This window comes from Myxine glutinosa, chromosome 7 (assembly GCF_964187855.1).
Source record: "Myxine glutinosa chromosome 7, kmMyxGlut1.1, whole genome shotgun sequence".
NCBI classification, from domain to species: Eukaryota; Metazoa; Chordata; class Myxini; order Myxiniformes; family Myxinidae; genus Myxine; species Myxine glutinosa.
In genome coordinates this window covers 31,459,833-31,477,265 of record NC_136267.1, presented here as the reverse complement: position 1 = coordinate 31,477,265, position 17,433 = coordinate 31,459,833, and the positions used below count along the sequence as shown (strand labels likewise).

General features: G+C 43.3%; 1 protein-coding gene across 5 annotated transcripts in view; it reads right to left on the bottom strand.

The window, feature by feature from the left end:
• Positions 1–14,684, bottom strand: part of POLI (DNA polymerase iota) — a 36,587-nt gene extending 21,903 nt beyond the window's left edge. For 2 of the 5 annotated variants that reach the window (XM_068121989.2, XM_068121990.2), the window contains exons 1-3: positions 14,364–14,643; positions 10,156–10,278; positions 1–141 (exon numbers count right to left, since the gene is read on the bottom strand). The exon at positions 1–141 is cut by the window's left edge and continues 24 nt beyond it. In XM_068121989.2, the coding sequence (XP_067978090.2) occupies positions 1–141; positions 10,156–10,278; positions 14,364–14,514 (415 nt within the window). In that variant the 5' untranslated portion in view covers positions 14,515–14,643. Of the gene's footprint in view, positions 142–10,155; positions 10,279–14,363 lie in introns of all 5 variants that reach the window. The other 3 variants (XM_078781389.1, XM_078781388.1, XM_078781390.1) reach the window with 3 other exon arrangements.
• Between the last annotated feature and the right edge of the window lie 2,749 nt (positions 14,685–17,433).

The window sequence follows — 17,433 nt, the reverse complement described above, 5'->3', positions numbered from 1 at the left end:
GGTAGTGAGTGAGATCCTCTCCACTGACCAGCACCAGGCTGGGGCACCTCTCTCTGGCTGCTGCCACACTCGTCAGCTTGTTCACGCCCATCCGCCTTGCCACGTAATTACAGGTAACCACCAGATACTTCTGTTGTACACCTGCAAAAACATAAATTTCCCTGAAAATTGTCTTTAAAATATTCATTCTCAATTTTACTTCCAGTATCTGCTATGGGAATATTTGGCCTTGTGTCTTCGGACAATCGAACGTTTATGTTTTCAGAGCAAAGTGAGAATCCTGCTGGCATTCTAACCTCGGCCATTTCCCATTGCTTCGACTGAATCCAGGAAATTAGAGGGAGAATATCAGAGTATGGAGTGGATTTTGGCTCAATGTACACCCATCTAACCAAGAAGCTATCGAGATACTGTACATAGATTTAAAATCGAAAAATCTGCAACTACAAGACATGTTATGGTGAAGATGATACAGCCGGCATGTGCTTGGCAGTATTTGCATTTTTAGCTACGTGTTCCATGTATTTTTCAAATTACTTTCCTCCACATGAGCTTTTAAAAGGACAATAAAAACCCTTTCTTCTAACTATCTTCTACCCATCACCGCCTTTCCTCCCCAACAACTTCCCCCCATTAAAAAACATCTTTCAGGATGTTTGCGTCTCGTTTGTTTCCTACAATTCCAGCTGCTCCATGAATCGATAGAGGTGTGTTTACAAATTACATGGACAAAGGGATGGGGTGGGGTAGATGGCACAGGGTAATTAAGAAAAACAAGAAGAGCAACAAGTACAGATACATCCAAAGTACACCGCCCACATGCCAAATAAATAAATATCCTCCAGCGCGGCATTGCCGGGGCACCTTTGGCACCCAGCAATACCGTCGTGCAGCTCATAGAGACTGTATTGGGAGGGAGAGGTGCACAATAATAGATGGATTAATTGCATAATTAAAATCAATAAAAGATTGTAATAAAATATTTTCTTAATCAATTGGTTAATAACATAGCTAAACCACTAGTGCTTCATCCGAAGATGTAACTTTTAGAAATTTAATTAAATAAATCATTAATAAAAAAAATTGAATAATTAATTTATTCATCAATAAATAAAAAATACCCTTAACAGCCAAATCACTTGGTCATTGTCATGTCCAAATATCAACTTCCTCGCTCAAAGGGTGCCTGAGATATTGCCCAGATGAGAAAGAAAATAAATAAATGATTAATAATGAAAATAAATAAATAATAATCGTTAAAAAAAATAATTAATTAATTGGCTAATAGAATACATAAGCCACCACCATTTCATCCGAATCTGTAACTTAAAAAAATAATTAATTAAGTCATTCATCGAATAATTAAATAATTAATTGATTAATCAATAAATCAAAAATAGCCTTTACAGCCAAATCACTTGGTCACTGGCATGTCCAAATATCAGTTTCTTAGCTCAAAAGGTGCCTGAGATAATGGCCAGAAGAGAAAGGAAATATATAAGTACTTAATCAATCGATAATAAGTAAGTAACTAATCAATTTATTGATTAATCAAAAAACAAAAAATACGTTTTTGACAAAGTAATTACTCACTGTTGTGCCCAAATTTCAGCTTCCCAGCTCAAATGATGGCTGAGATATTGCCCGGACAAACAAACAAACAAGAAAACAAACAAGAAAACAAACAAGAAAACAAGAAAGCAAACAAGAAAGAGCAATCAGAGATTGCAAACCCTCGCCAGGATGTATTTTCAGTGGTTTTTAAGGCTTTTGTGTAAAACAAATATGGCGGCCGCACCACGTGACCGATGACGTCATTTTTTTTTTTCCCCCCTGCCAGTTTATGCTGACATGGCGCTCAAGAAATTTCATCATGATTGGATGAAGTTTTGTACTTGTGAATTATGACGTCATATGGAGGCACCTATGACATCATCATTACCAAATTTTATTCCCTATGGAGAGTTCTTTACAATGAGCCATGTCTCAAATTTTTCTATTCAGCGCTTTCGGAGATATAGAGGTGCAAAGTTTTTCGATTTTCCCAAGATGGCAGCCGAACCACGTGGCCTATGACATCATAATTATCATTAAAAAAATTCTACAGGTGGAGTTGAACCTATGGTGAAAATTTCCTGTCAATCGGACCAATGGTTGCAGAGAAAATCATATTTATTCTGTGCGGACAAACAGACAAACAAACAAACAAACAGACAAATGAAAAATCGATCAGAGACCGAGGACTTGCCGGAATTAAAAATATGGCGGCCGAACCACGTGATCGATGACGTCATCATTATTTGTTTTCTAAACTAATTTATTCCTAGATTATGCTCAAGAAATTTCATCTTGATCGGATGAAGTTTTGTACTTGTCAAATTATGACGTCATAATGGAGGCATCTATGACATCATCATTAACATATTTTATTCCCCATGGAGAGTTCTTTACAATGAGCCAAATCTCAATTTTTTCTATTCAGCACTTTCGGAGATATAGAGGTGCAAAATTTTTCGGTTTTTCCAAGATGGCGGCTGAACCACGTGACCGATGACGTCATCATTATTGTTTTACTCCACCAGTTTATGCCGACATGGCGCTCAAGAAATTGCATCTTGATTGGATGATGTTTTGTACTTGTCGAATTATGACGTCATGATGGAGGTATTGGGCCTAGAGAGTTAAAAATTGGGCAGAGTCTATTCCAGGGCAAGGCAAATATGTGTGTAAAGTATGGCGATGCTATGTGCAATGATGTAGACGTAGTACTGCGCACAAACAGACAGACTGACAAACAGACAGACAGACAAACCAACCAACCAACATACTTGCCGGAATCTTTTCTGGTAAGTAACAAACGGACTCAAATGCAATACCCTCTCCTCTGGCGAGGGTAACAAACAAACAACCAGAGTGCAAACTGAGTACTCCCTTTGAGCGTGCGTCATTGTCGAGCCCCCTTCGGTGCCCAGTAATGACGTTATGCAGCGCCTGGAGATGGCATAGGAAAGGAGCAGTGTACAAAAACAACCAGAGTGAAAACTGAGTACTCCCTTTCAGCGTGCGTCATTGTCGAGCCCCCTTCGGTGCCCAGTAATGACGTTATGCAGCGCCTGGAGATGGCATAGGAAAGGAGCAGTGTACAAAAACAACCAGAGTGAAAACTGAGTACTCCCTTTCAGCGTGCGTCATTGTCGAGTCCCCTTCGGTGCCCGGCAATGACGTTATGCAGCGCCTGGAGATGGCATAGGAAAGGAGCGGTGTACAAAAAGAGAAAGGAAGGGGAGCGAATAGGGAGAAGTATAGGGAGGGGAGCGAATAGGGAGAAGTATAGGGAGGGAGTAATGGGAAAGAATAGGAGTAAGATGAGCCGAGGGAACGGTGATAAGTGGCATGCTATTTTCCCTTTGGCCTGATCGTGTACCCATCTGAACTCGTGACTCGTCATGTGGGGATCCCAATTTCAAATCCTATATACGATATGTGTTTGTCCATTGTCTACTCATGTCTCTGCAATTCATGTAAAAGTACATTAATGTCTACTAATGTCTGTCCTGTAGTTAATTAATGTACAAACTCCTCCATGAGTCTTAAAGTAATGCAAAAAAAAAAAACTAAAAAACAAACAAACTAGAACGGCACTCAGTATAGAGAGCATACCTCCACCAGGTGGACAGTTTACATTTTGTATCCCAGAGTAGACCAGACGATCACAATACAGAATCACATTTAATCAAAGTCATCCGTAACAACTTTTTGAAATATCCTTCTATATATCGTTTTTGTCCCGATTTCCCTATGGTGAAGACTCATTTAAAAACACTCTACTATCCGGATCCGGATCTTCACCAAAATCGAATCGATTCTTCCTTGTCACACACACAATCTGTCCACCAAGTTTTGTCCATATCCATCCATAACCTTTTGAGATATCCTGCTACATGTTGGTTTTAGTCCTCTCAATCATTGGTGAAGAATCACTTAAAAATTAAATAATGCTCATATCCGTGTGCGCGGTAATCATCCAATTAGAAGAGCCGTTTAGAGAGTTATGGGATTACGCGGAACCGAAACGTAAAGCTGCAGCTCGTAATGTGATGCCCATGATCGTTACCACGTCCAGATCTACAGCTGTGAGCAAGCCAAATATCATGGCTGTGAAAATCAATTTTGTTTTGAGTAATTCTCCCAATTTATGGAGTTATTTCCCCAATTTTGGGGTTATTTCCCCAAATTTATGGAGTTATTTCCCCAATTTATGGAGTTATTCCCCCAATTTATGGAGTTATTTCCCCAATTTATGGAGTTATTCCCCCAATTTATGGAGTTATTCCCCCAATTTATGGAGTTATTTCCTCCAATTTATGGAGTATTTCCCCAATTTATGGAGTTATTTCCCCAATTTATGGAGTTATTTCCCCAATTAATGGAGTTATTCCCCCAATTTATGGAGTTATTCCCCCAATTTATGGAGTTATTTACCCAATTTTGGGGTTATTTCCCCAATTTTGGGGTTATTTCCCCAATTTATGGAGTTATTTCCCCCAATTTATGGAGTTATTTCCCCAATTTTGGGGTTATTCCCCCCAATTTATGGAGTTATTTCCCCAATTTATGGAGTTATTTCCCCAATTTATGGAGTTATTTCCCCAATTTATGGAGTTATTCCCCCAATTTATTGAGTTATTTCCCCAATTTATGGAGTTATTCCCCCAATTTATGGAGTTATTTCCCCAATCTTGGGGTTATTTCCCCAATTTATGGTTATTTCCCCAATTTATGGAGTTATTTCCCCAATTTTGGGGTTACCGAAACTGAATTCACACCATTCAAAGACTCAATGTGGTCCACGTTTGTAGTTTTATTTTTCTTACATCGTGTTAAGATTTGGCAAGATTTAGTTGGAAATCAGGCTTAAATAGCAAAGTTCTTTGTGCAAGACCATGGCCCCACCGCTATGACCGCTAGTCCTATACCAGACATTGCTATGATAAGATATTCTGATTTTCATTGAAATTTTTTTCCCCTGATTCATCGAAGCAGAAACGGGGTTTGGCCGCAAAAAAGAAGCAGGAAGATGCATGTGTTGCAGGTAGACCGATTTTTTGTTAATTGCAAACGATTGTTTGCCATTATATGATTGAATTTCGCTGAACTTCAAGTTTACCTCATGTATGATTTTAAGCTTAGCACAAAAATATTTCACATTGATCATAAAGCCAACGGAATTGTATGACTACGAATACAATTGATTCTGCTTGATGTTTTAAAATTTTAAGTCCTTCAGTCACTTTCTATGTCATAAACATGTAGTGCTGGACCTAGGCTTTATAATATTGTACTGGATGGCCCGTTGGTCCATTGGACCAAATTTTCATTGATCTTCACTGACTTGTGGCATATCTGCCTACCGGACGTGGGGGGTCCTTTGGGTCCTTTTTGGTTGGAGTCTTTTGGGTGATCGGAGCTTTTCAGTCTTTTGGGTCCTCTGGGTCTTTTGGGTCCTCTGGGTAATTTGGGTCATCGGGGACTTTTGGGTCTACTGGGTCTTTTGGGTCATCGGGGATTTTGGGTCATCTGGGTCTTTTGGTTCTCAGGAACTTTTGGGTTTTTGGGTCTTGGGGACTTTTAGGTCATCTGGGTCCTCGGGGTCTTTTGGTTCCTCGGGGTCTTTTGGTTCCTCGGGGTCTTTTGGTTCCTTGGGAACTTTTGGGTCCTCGGGCACCTTTGGGTCATCTGGATATTTTGCATCTGGATATTTTGGATCCTCGGGGACTTTTGAGTCCTCTGGGTCTTTGGAGTCTTGAGGATCTTCAAAGATCGAAGGGGTCTCAGTAGTCTAAAGAGTTAAAAGGTACAATTCAATAGCACGTAATTAATTAATAGACACAAAAAGTATGGCACACACACACACACACACACACACACACACACACACACACACACACACACACACACACACACACACACACACACACCTTATCCATTTATAATAGATAAATTATTATTAGTGAAAGTTTACACAAATACCTGTGATGCTGTTTGGAAAAGCTCAGTCGTACAAAATAATATTGATCAAGGTACTTATATGGTGGTTTTGCTATTGATTTTATATGTCAATGAGAAAGATAGAAATATGTAGGCCGAGGTTATGTCGTCTAGAAGTGTCTACCTTTTTAATGGGAAGGGTAGCAAAAAAAATCAAGATGATTTTGGTTACAAGAGACTTTGTCGGTACTTTTTTCTCCAAGATGTTTGGCAGTAGCCCAACAAGTTTAAAATGTTTACATTGGAGACCATGTGCAAGTATATGTACGGATGTTAATATAACGGCACGGCCAGGTGGCGTTATAAAACACCTCGCTTAAACGTGTCAATTGACATACATACGTGCACATGTGTGCTTACGAACACCTTACGAACACCTATTGTTATGATTTGTAATCCTGGTAAAGTACATTTGTTTGTTTATTTCATTTTTATTGACAAATTACAATTACCAACAACATGAGTCCGTGGTTTTCAGCTTGTTCTAATTTAAATTTTCTTGTTTTGGTGATCAACGTTAAGTTGGAATTAAAAGAAAAATCAGAATGCAAAAAAAAAATTAACTTGTGGGGGGAAACCTGATACAAAAAAACAAGACTGAAAGTCTAACAGCAGCGTAGCTGGACTTGTTTGATACTTTAGTGAAGAGGATAGTATGACCTGGGTGGGGATACCAGTTCGCAAATAATATAGGTATTAATTTTATTTTTGCATTGAGACACTGGTTTATTCCACGTTTCGAGTCAACAATGAACCAACCATACACCACTTCAATCTAGAAACTTTGCAATAACGACAAAGGGACTGCAGTGTTACGGTTATATTTACTATATTATCAGGGTTAACGTAATTATTATTATTATTATTCTTATCATGAAAACAACACTACTGTATTAAGAAACATCCGAAGCATCCGAAGCATCCGACATCCGAAGCTTTGTCCGAAGCAGCCTGAAGGTGAGGCATGAAGCCTAAAGGCCTATACGTACTGTGTCGTTGGAAGATCCGTAACGCCGATGCTTTCGATATTTGATGGTAATTTTTAAAATCGGTTTGTTTGTGTTTCACACTGAATGAAATACGTAAAGGTAGAGCATGGCGATTGTGATATATGACAGGTTCGACGATATGTCAGGCCTGAATGAAATTGGGTTCAAAATATCAGTGTATGGAGTCAGCCGCCGTACCGCCGTAATGACATCACATCACCCTAACCCGCCCTGTCATGTGACCAGATCCTCAGCTATGATTAAGTATGATACGTTTGGTGTAGTTTGAAGTATGATTGGTGTACGTTGGAGGGGACATACAGATAGACAAACACTGTTCTAGACGGCTTTGCCCTATGGGCTATGCCATAAAAATTCACCTGGTGCATGTGTGTGCTGCACTGATTTTGTTTCTTCAGGATTATAGGAAATATTCAAAATTCTTAATAAGTTATCTGCTCTTTTTTATGCCTCCGGCGACTTCGTCGCCAAAAGGCATTGTGTTTTCAGGTTGTCCGTCCGTCCTTCCGTCCGTCCTTCCTTCCGTCCGTCCGTCCATATGGGTTAAACCTCGTTTTTCTCAGCAACCATAATGTCCGATTGAGACTAAACTTTCAGGGTAGGAGTGACACCCATGCAGAATGTTTTATGATAATTGTGATGTCATAGGTCGCGTGGTATGGCAGCCATCTTGGATTAAAAGTAAATAATGAAAAAAGGATTTCTCGGAAACTGCTGAATGGAAAAAATTTAAACTTGGCACATTGTCAAGTACTCCCAATGGGGAACAAAACAATGCTAAAGATGACATCATAGGTAAAGTGGTATACCAGCCAAAAATGTTTTAATCAAATTCCTGATCCTAAAAATCTGAAATTGCATGCACATGATCTACGACCCATTTGTATTGAAATATTAAATTTATGACATCATAGGTCACATGGTTTGGCAGCCATATTGGATTAAAGGAAAATATTAAATAATTATATCTCTGAAACCGCTCACCCTATCGAAGCAAAATTTTACAAACATCATCTAACAGCACTGTTGCATATAGTTTGAAAATGATGATATCGTAGGTCACGTGGTTTGGCAGCCATCTTGGATAGGAAAACGAACCTTATCCGATCAACACAAAACTTCACAAACGTGATCCCCTACCCATACATATGCAGTGTACATTTTTTAAGGTCATATGTCATGTGGTATGGCAGCCATATTAGCTTGAAAGCTGATATATAAAAAAATCCCTTCTGTGAAACTGCTTCACCGATCGATGTGAAACCTGTCATGTCTGGTAAAAATGTAATACTTGAGAACAGCTGAAGGGATTTAAATCAAACTTGTTTATTTTTAGGATAGTGAATGATGGCATCTACCCGTTGTGGGACTATGTGGAGGCATATTGGCGACACAGTCGCATTGTTCTAGTTTTTCTTCTTTTAGCTGCCAATGGAATTGCAAACCCAGAGTGCGGAGAACCATCGAGGCCTTTTTTTTAAGAAAAGAAGGACATTACGTTGTAGTTCTGAATTGTGCCACCCACCAACAGGTAGGCGTCATGTTCTACCAAAAGTATGCATCATCTGCCGTACAACACAATACACAACGGACGACAATCATAAAAGACGCCCTGAATGTTTAGCACCGTGTGAATTGGTGAACGCACATCTGTTGCCACACACCGAAAAACAACATTGTGTAGCTATTGAAGTATGCATTACCACCCCAGTTGCCACAGATCGTTGATGCTGTTTCTGACCAGACAACAACCAAAGGTGAAAAGGTGGAACTGCATTTAAAAGCTTTCGCCAAATTATGTGCAATTGCAATTGATGGCAAGGTAATAAAGGACAAACAGATCCTCCAATTAACTTAAGTTAAATAAGCTATTCATCAAAGCTGCACACGACATTGATAACGTTGGATGCAACAATCTCCCAAACCTGGAACTTAAAGCAGAGATTACAGAGGGAGTACCTTCTGTTGTACTTCCATAAACCAAGTAGACAGAATGAAAGTGAATTTGTATATGTCGACAGCCTCTCTACAGAAGATCTGGTGGAAGAAGCAACTCGGCCTGACACTGACACATATACAGGAACTGATACCGACATGCCAGATAGTGAATGCCATTCAGATGAACCTGATGAAACATCAAACAGAACTGAGAACCTTGAGAAGAAGGGCTAGCCTACGACTGCACAGGTGCTTACTACCAGCAGTACTCTACGGGATTGATACACATCAGCATGTGATCTACGACAAGTAATGGAACAAATCCCATCAGTTACATTACCATGGCCGCCATCATCATCTGATCTGACGCTCGATATTGCTCGAAAGGTCATTCCTGCACAGCTCTTTAACTTTTTAGCGTGGGTTGTTGGTGTCTCTGACGATCTCGAAGAAGACACCAATTTTGGAGGAGTCATCAAATCCTGAACATATCGCAAGACATTGTCTACTTGGCTTTGAAAGGAAAAAAGTCAATGCCAAAGCATACATCCCTGGCCATGGCAGTCAGAGATTTGAGTGGCTCTGCACAACTAATAGGGAGCACGACACTGCATTGGCTCAGCAGCAGATAAGCAGGGCCTATAATTCTCTACCATTGTGTCTGCAGACTGGCATCTTTACAACACTGGGATGGGACAACAACGATTTAGAAGCTGAAACGCTGTCGGGGAAGGGGTCAACTCACAACACTGATGGTATCGCCATTAAACATACACAGATGCAAACACCAACTACAGCAGAGCCAGCGTCAACATCATCTGCGAAGAAGACGCAGCAACGGGCCATACCATCTCGAGAAAAATATGTCGTTCCTTTTGGTGGTACCAAAAAATCATCACCTGAAACGTTCGCCACAACCAGATTTAATCCTCTGCAAAGGAGTGGAACACAAGAATATTTTTTTCTGAAGGGATATGATGGGCAGGGCCTATAGTCTATCTGGGGTACCGTTTAAAACTAGGGCACGAATTGTATAAACAAACCCTACAACAGGTATAATCCTCCACCCTTATCCTACAGGGGGAGGCTTAATTACCTTTTCAGGCATCAACTTTATTAGCCTTGAGAGAAACCAACAGTTGATATGAGTCTATCTCACCCAAGGGTACATTTCGCAGTTCTGGGTTCTTCAACATTTCCACTTGTGCATAGAAGCAGTCCAAGTCAAAGTGAATGATGATGCTGCCATCACCTAAAGGGCACTGCCGGCGAGCAGAACAACCTGGACAAACATGACGGGTTTCATGATGGTTATTTAGCAAAAGCATCATCATTTATTAATCGTGTGAATACATACAATCTATTGTTTAAATGTATGCCCCAATTGCAAAACAACATTAAATCATATATGGAATACTGTAAATATATGATATTAACCAGTATCGGAACTCCCTGCTGCAGGGCCCTACGGATGAGAGTGGTCCATGGAACATCTCGTCTCTGGAACACACATCTTCTCCCCCTCTTCCCTTTATAAGGGGCGAGGTTCAATGGTACCAAGCTTCTGCCCTGCCTTCACCATGACACTCCTCCACATCCCTCTGTCCTCAGCCAACTCTCTCCACTTTCAAACTAACCCCAGCTTGTTGTTATCTCTCCTCACACAATCCTTCCATCTCAACTGTGGTCTACCTCTTTTCCTCCTACCTTCTTCCCTCAAACTAACACTTTGCCATTCTTTCTTCCCCCATCCACACCAAATGTCCAGCCCATCCTTATCCAGCATTTCACCAATCTCCCCGTCAAGCTCATCTGCACACCAATCTCCTCCCTCAGTTCATCCATCCTCCTTCTATCCACCCTCTTCACTCCCGCAATGCTCTTGACCCAATTGTTCTCACAAACCTGCAGCCTTTGTTGTTGGCTCCCTGTCAGTGCCACCGCTTCCAGACAGTAAAGGTAGGCCAGCATTACACATGACATCAGAACCTTTCCTTTCAATTTCCTTGAACTCTTTCTGTCTGCCATTGATAATTAATTAATCGTTAACACATGGTGCACTTAAAAAACATCGGGACATACTATAACCATATTTTTCCTTGCTGGACCACACTGTAAAGTTTTTGTGATGCAAAATGCCCAGTGATCAATTCTGAAGATTTTGTCACATTTTCCTGACATTTTTTGCTCTGACGAGGGGTTAACCCTGAAATGGCAGCTTCTCCTTGCTTCCTATGGCGGACAGCATACCTCGTTCCACGTTCTCTTGATTCCATACATTGTTTTCCCATTATTTATTGACCATTTGCACTTGCTGCACTCACATGCATGGGGTTTTCCGCCAACAACTTTCTCATTATTCTAACCTTTTGCCAAGATCAGTACAACCTCGCAAAATTGTTTTACGACTTACGGGTGTGAAACTTTGCAGAAGCATCACTTTTTTAAAAGTCTTATTTTAGCTGGGTCATTACATACGCCACCGAAGGTGGACGAAACTTGGTGGATGAGTTGTTAGGTGCCAAGAACAAGCGGATTACATTTTGGTTCAGGTGCAGATGCAGATCCGGCCTATCAGTGGGATATAACATGTAAACTGTTCAGCCTGGTGGAGGTATACACTCCACCGAGTATTTCATTTTGCCATCATCCACCAATTCTTCATCTGTTATTCTGGCAAAGCCATTCATGGTTCTAGCAATCTCTCTGTTCATGCAACACTTACTCGGCTTTGATGGTTGGCATGGTCTCAACCTTGTGCCTGGTGGCTTGCATGGATGGCATGGTCCCAACCTTGTGCCTGGTGGCTTGGATGGATGGCATGGCCTCAACCTTGTGCCTCGTGGCTTGGATGGATGACATGGTCTCAACCTTGTGCCTGGTGGCTTGCATGGATGGCATGGTCCCAACCTTGTGCCTGGTGGCTTGGATGGATGGCATGGCCTCAACCTTGTGCCTCGTGGCTTGGATGGATGACATGGTCTCAACCTTGTGCCTTGTGGCTTGGATGGATGGCATGGTCTCAACCTTATGCCTGGTGGCTTGCATGGATGGCATGGTCTCAACCTTGTGCCTGGTGGCTTGCATGGATGGCATGGTCTCAACATTGTGCCTGGTGGCTTGCATGGATGGCATGGTCTCAACCTTGTGCTGGGTGGCTTGGATGGATGACATGGTCTCAACCTTGTGCCTGGTGGCTTACATGGATGGCATGGTCCCAACCTTGTGCCTGGTGGCTTGGATGGATGGCATGGTCTCAATCCTGTGCCTGGTGGCTTGGATGGGTGGCATGGTCTCAACATTGTACCTGGTGGCTTGGATGGATGGTATGGTTTCAACATTGTGCCTGGTGGATTGGATGGATGACATGGTCTCAACCTTGTGCCTGGTGGCTTGGATGGATGGCATGGTCTCAACCTTGTGCCTGGTGGCTTGCATGGATGGCATGGTCTCAACCTTGTGCCTGGTGGCTTGCATAGATCCACTCCATGGATGGCATGGTCCCAACCTTATGCCTGGTGGCTTGGATGGATGGCATGGTCTCAACCTCGTGTGGGTGGCTTGGATGGATGGCATGGTCTCAACCTTGTGCCTGGTGGCTTGGATGGATGGCATGGTCTCAACCTTGTGCCTGGTGGCTTGGATGGATGACATGGTCTCAACCTTGTGCCTGGTGGCTTGGATGGATGGCATGGTCTCAACCTTGTGCCTGGTGGCTTGCATGGATGGCATGGTCTCAACCTTGTGCCTGGTGGCTTGCATAGATCCACTCCATGGATGGCATGGTCCCAACCTTATGCCTGGTGGCTTGGATGGGTGGCATGGTCTCAACATTGTGCCTGGTGGCTTGGATGGATGACATGGTCTCAACCTTGTGCCTGGTGGCTTGGATGGATGGACGGCATGGTCTCAAACTTGTGCCTGGTGGCTTGGATGGATGGCATGGTCTCAACCTCGTGTGGGTGGCTTGGATGGATGGCATGGTCTCAACCTTGTGCCTGGTGGCTTGGATGGATGGCATTGTCTCAACCTTGTGCCTGGTGGCTAGGATGGATGGCATGGTCTCAATCTTGTGCCTGGTGGCTTGAATGGATGGCATGTTCACAACCTTGTGCCTGGTGGCTTGGATGGATGTCATGGTCTCAACATTGTGCATGGTGGCTTGGATGGATGGCATGTTCTCAACCTTGTGCCTGGTGGCTTGGATGGATGTCATGGTCTCAACATTGTGCCTGGTGGTTGGGTGGATGGCATGGTCTCAACCTTGTGCCTGGTGGCTTGCATGGATGGCATGGTCCCAACCTTGTGCCTGGTGGCTTGCATGGATGGCATGGTCTCAACCTTGTGCCTGGTGGCTTGCATGGATGGCATGGTCTCAACCTTGTGCCTGGTGGCTTGCATGGATGGCATGGTCTCAACCTTGTGCCTGGTGGCTTGGATGGATGGCATGGTCTCAACATTGTGCCTGGTAGCTTGGATGGATGGCATGGATTCCATTCGGTACAAGATTCCATCCAAGCCACGTCAGACACTGACGTTCAAACAGTACGTAATAAAGAGACAAGTGCGTCGTGTACGGTAACTCTTTACACAGACAGACCGACATGGATGGCTTTTTATAGTATCGATTTTAATCTCTGCACTTAGAAATAGTACAGACATATAATTTTCTCTGGATGTTGGTAAACGGAGTACGTCGGTCGATTATTTTACTTCACGAAAGAAAATCAATTCCAGGCCAAGCCACTCGACACCACTGGTCCAGCACCGCCTCTTCTTATATCGCGTGGAAAACAGGCAGACCCTTCAGCCGAGCCATTTCCAGAGCGACATTACCTCACTGTTCAGGTTCGAGTTCGGGTCAGTCGTCAACATGTATGCTTCCAACTCAAGAATGCTTGGATGAGCCTGTGGCATTCTGACAGTTTGTTATTCTACCTTGTTAAAAATAAACTCTATATACTGTATCTGCTTTCTCTTCAGATATAAATAAATACACAAAATAAACATAAACCACCTTTGTTTTTAAATATGCGTTTCATGCGGTGTATAGCACGAGCACTGTTGTCCATGTTTTCACTGAACATAAATTGTTTTGTACAGCTGTTCAATTAATATCGCGGTTTTATACACAAAATAGTGTATGAAAAGCTTGTTTTAGTATAAATACACGTTTATAGCTTCTGACTCGTGTAAAAGCAAACAAAACATTTCCGTTTCAGCAAAGAAATTATGAGATTGAGAGAATTAGAATCTGGTGGGAAAAGAAGTATGGAGTGCACTAATTTGATTAGACTGGTAAGTAATACCCGCTCTCTCCGGAGGGAGAGAGTATTTGTTTACGATGTGCGGGGGTTGTTCAAGAACCTGCAGCCGGTGATATCTCCGTGACGCCGTGCGATCCAGTGACGTCACATTGCCACCTCTGTCCATCGTCTTCATCAGAAAGGTCCGAATCCCACTCGCCGGAACGCAGTACTGCAGGCCCCAGGTCCTGATCGTTACTTTCAGCTTCCATTTGGAGCAGGTGGGACACTGCAGTCACAAGCAAGTCGATTGGTCCTTTTAGTTTTAGTGACTGACCTGTCACTTGAAACGAGATCTGACGCCTTAGAGACAAAACATGGGCAGAAACGAGCTTCCTGAAGGCTGCGTCACAGGCGTCGAATTATCCTCCCTCTCGTCTCTAGGGGGCGCTGGGAGCACAACGAAGAGCCTGGTCAATTCTGTACAATGTGGACCCGCTCCAGGAGATGCTCTCAGCACATGAAGACACTCCATTCCGTACAATGTGGATCCGCTCCAGGATATGCTCTCAGCACATGAAGACACTCCATTCCGTACAATGTGGATCCGCTCCAGGAGATGCTCTCAGCACATGAAGACACTCCATTCCGTACAATGTGGACCCGCTCCAGGAGATGCTCTCAGAACATGAAGACACTCCATTCCGTACAATGTGGACCCGCTCCAGGAGATGCTCTCAGCACATGAAGACACTCCATTCCGTACATTGTGGATCCACTCCAGGAGATGCTCTCAGCACATGAAGACACTCCATTCCGTACAATGTGGACCCGCTCCAGGAGATGCTCTCAGCACATGAAGACACTCCATTCCGTACAATGTGGACCCGCTCCAGGAGATGCTCTCAGCACATGAAGACACTCCATTCCGTACAATGTGGATCCGCTCCAGGAGATGCTCTCAGCACATGAAGACACTCCATTCCGTACAATGTGGATCCTCTCCAGGAGATGCTCTCAGTCCTCAGCACATGAAGACACTCCATTCGGTACAATGTGGACCTGCTCCAGGAGATACTCTCAGTCCTCAGCACATGAAGATACTCCATTCGGAACAATGTGGACCCGCCCCAGGAGATGCTCTCAGCACATGAAGACACTTCCTTCGGTACAATATGGACCTGCTGCAGGAGATACTTTCAGTCCTCAGCACATGAAGACACTCCATTCGGTACAATGTGGACCCGCCCCAGGAGATGCTCTTAGCACATGAAGACACTCCATTCGGTACAATGTGGACCTGCTCCGGGAGATACTCTCAGTCCTCAGCACATGAAGACACTCCATTCGGTACAATGTGGACCTGCTCCAGGAGATGCTCTCAGCACATGAAGACCTCCATGATCTACAATGTGGACCCGCTCCAGGAGATGCTCTCAGCACATGAAGACCTCCATGATCTACAATGTGGACCCGCTCCAGGAGATGCTCTCAGCACATGAAGACCTCCATGATCTACAATGTGGACCCACTCCAGGAGATGCTCTCAGCACATGAAGACCTCCATGATCTACAATGTGGACCCGCTCCAGGAGATGCTCTCAGCACATGAAGACCTCCATGATCTACAATGTGGACCTGCTCCAGGAGATGCTCTCAGCACATGAAGACACTCCATTCGGTACAATGTGGACCTGCTCCAGGAGATACTCTCAGTCCTCAGCACATGAAGACACTCCATTCGGTACAATGTGGACTTGCTCCAGGAGATGCTCTCAGCACATGAAGACCTCCATGATCTACAATGTGGACCCGCTCTAGGAGATGCTCTCAGCACATGAAGACCTCCATGATCTACAATGTGGACCCGCTCCAGGAGATGCTCTCAGCACATGAAGACACTCCATTCGGTACAATGTGGACCTGCTCCAGGAGATACTTTCAGTCCTCAGCACATGAAGACACTCCATTCGGTACAATGTTGACCCGCCCCAGGAGATGCTCTCAGCACATGAAGACACTCCATTCGGTACAATGTGGACCCGCTCCAGGAAATGTTCTCAGCACATGAAGACACTCTGCTTCGTTCTCTCTCTCTCTCTCTCTCGCATTATTCATGCTCTTCATTTTATCGATCTCTCATTTTAGCCTCCCTTCCACAAGTTCTTGCTCAATAAATATAAATCCTCGTAGAATGCCCAACCCAGAACGCAATTTATATAATATTACATTGGCAGCTGCCCACCATTTTCCATTGCTTCAAATGAGCGTTCTGTAAGGTCTGGATTTTATCATGCAGCAAGTAAATTCCCAGGTCACATATACAAATGAAAATAATGAGTAATAACATTAACATAAAGCAATTTTAGCACAAGCAAATTGGGCCTGTTATACTTCTCCGGTTAATTAAATTTAGATCGTTACACATGAGGTTCATAGCATTATTATTATTGTCGTTAATTACAGTATTTTATCCAAATGGGGGAACGGTTCGATGCCAATGATTTCGCTGGTGCTTTCGGCGAGTCAAACTCGAGTCGTTACAGGTTGTTATAGATCGTGTGGCTAGAGGTAGGCCAGAGGTGAATTGTGAGTACAGGTACATCATGTATATTGTTTTAAACCATGACATCACCCTCATTTTTTTTTGTCCTGCAGATGTAGTGCCTCTCAGCCTTCCTAACGAATACATCAGTCACACCTCAAATCAGTGCGGAGGCAAAATATCCTGTTCTCTCGTCCCACACATGCAAGGTGCCTGGAGCATTTGCACCTAGTATGTGCGGAGGAGGTGGAAGATGAGACAGACGAAGCCAATGTAATTACGCATTTACTTGCATGTCGGGTGGAGAGGCTGGATGTTTTTCTTTTGTTGCTCTGTAAATTTTGTTGTTCTTTTGATTTCCCCCAGAGTCGAAATGGTCAAAATTCTATAAAATATTGATCCTTTCATAGATTTGGCAAAATTTTGGCAGAGGCAATATAACATTAGGAAATGTAAGGAGCTGGGGATGGGTAAAATAATGAAGATAGGGACTTTTAAATGTCTGGGCCAGTCTTGGAGAGTGTGATTCAGAAGAGGGATCTGGGGGTGGTGGTCGATAAGAAGAGCCCCAGAGGATGGAGGGGGAGGCAGCACAATGCCAGGCAGCTAAAGGCTAACAGAGTTTTAGGTTGTATTCGTAGGGGGA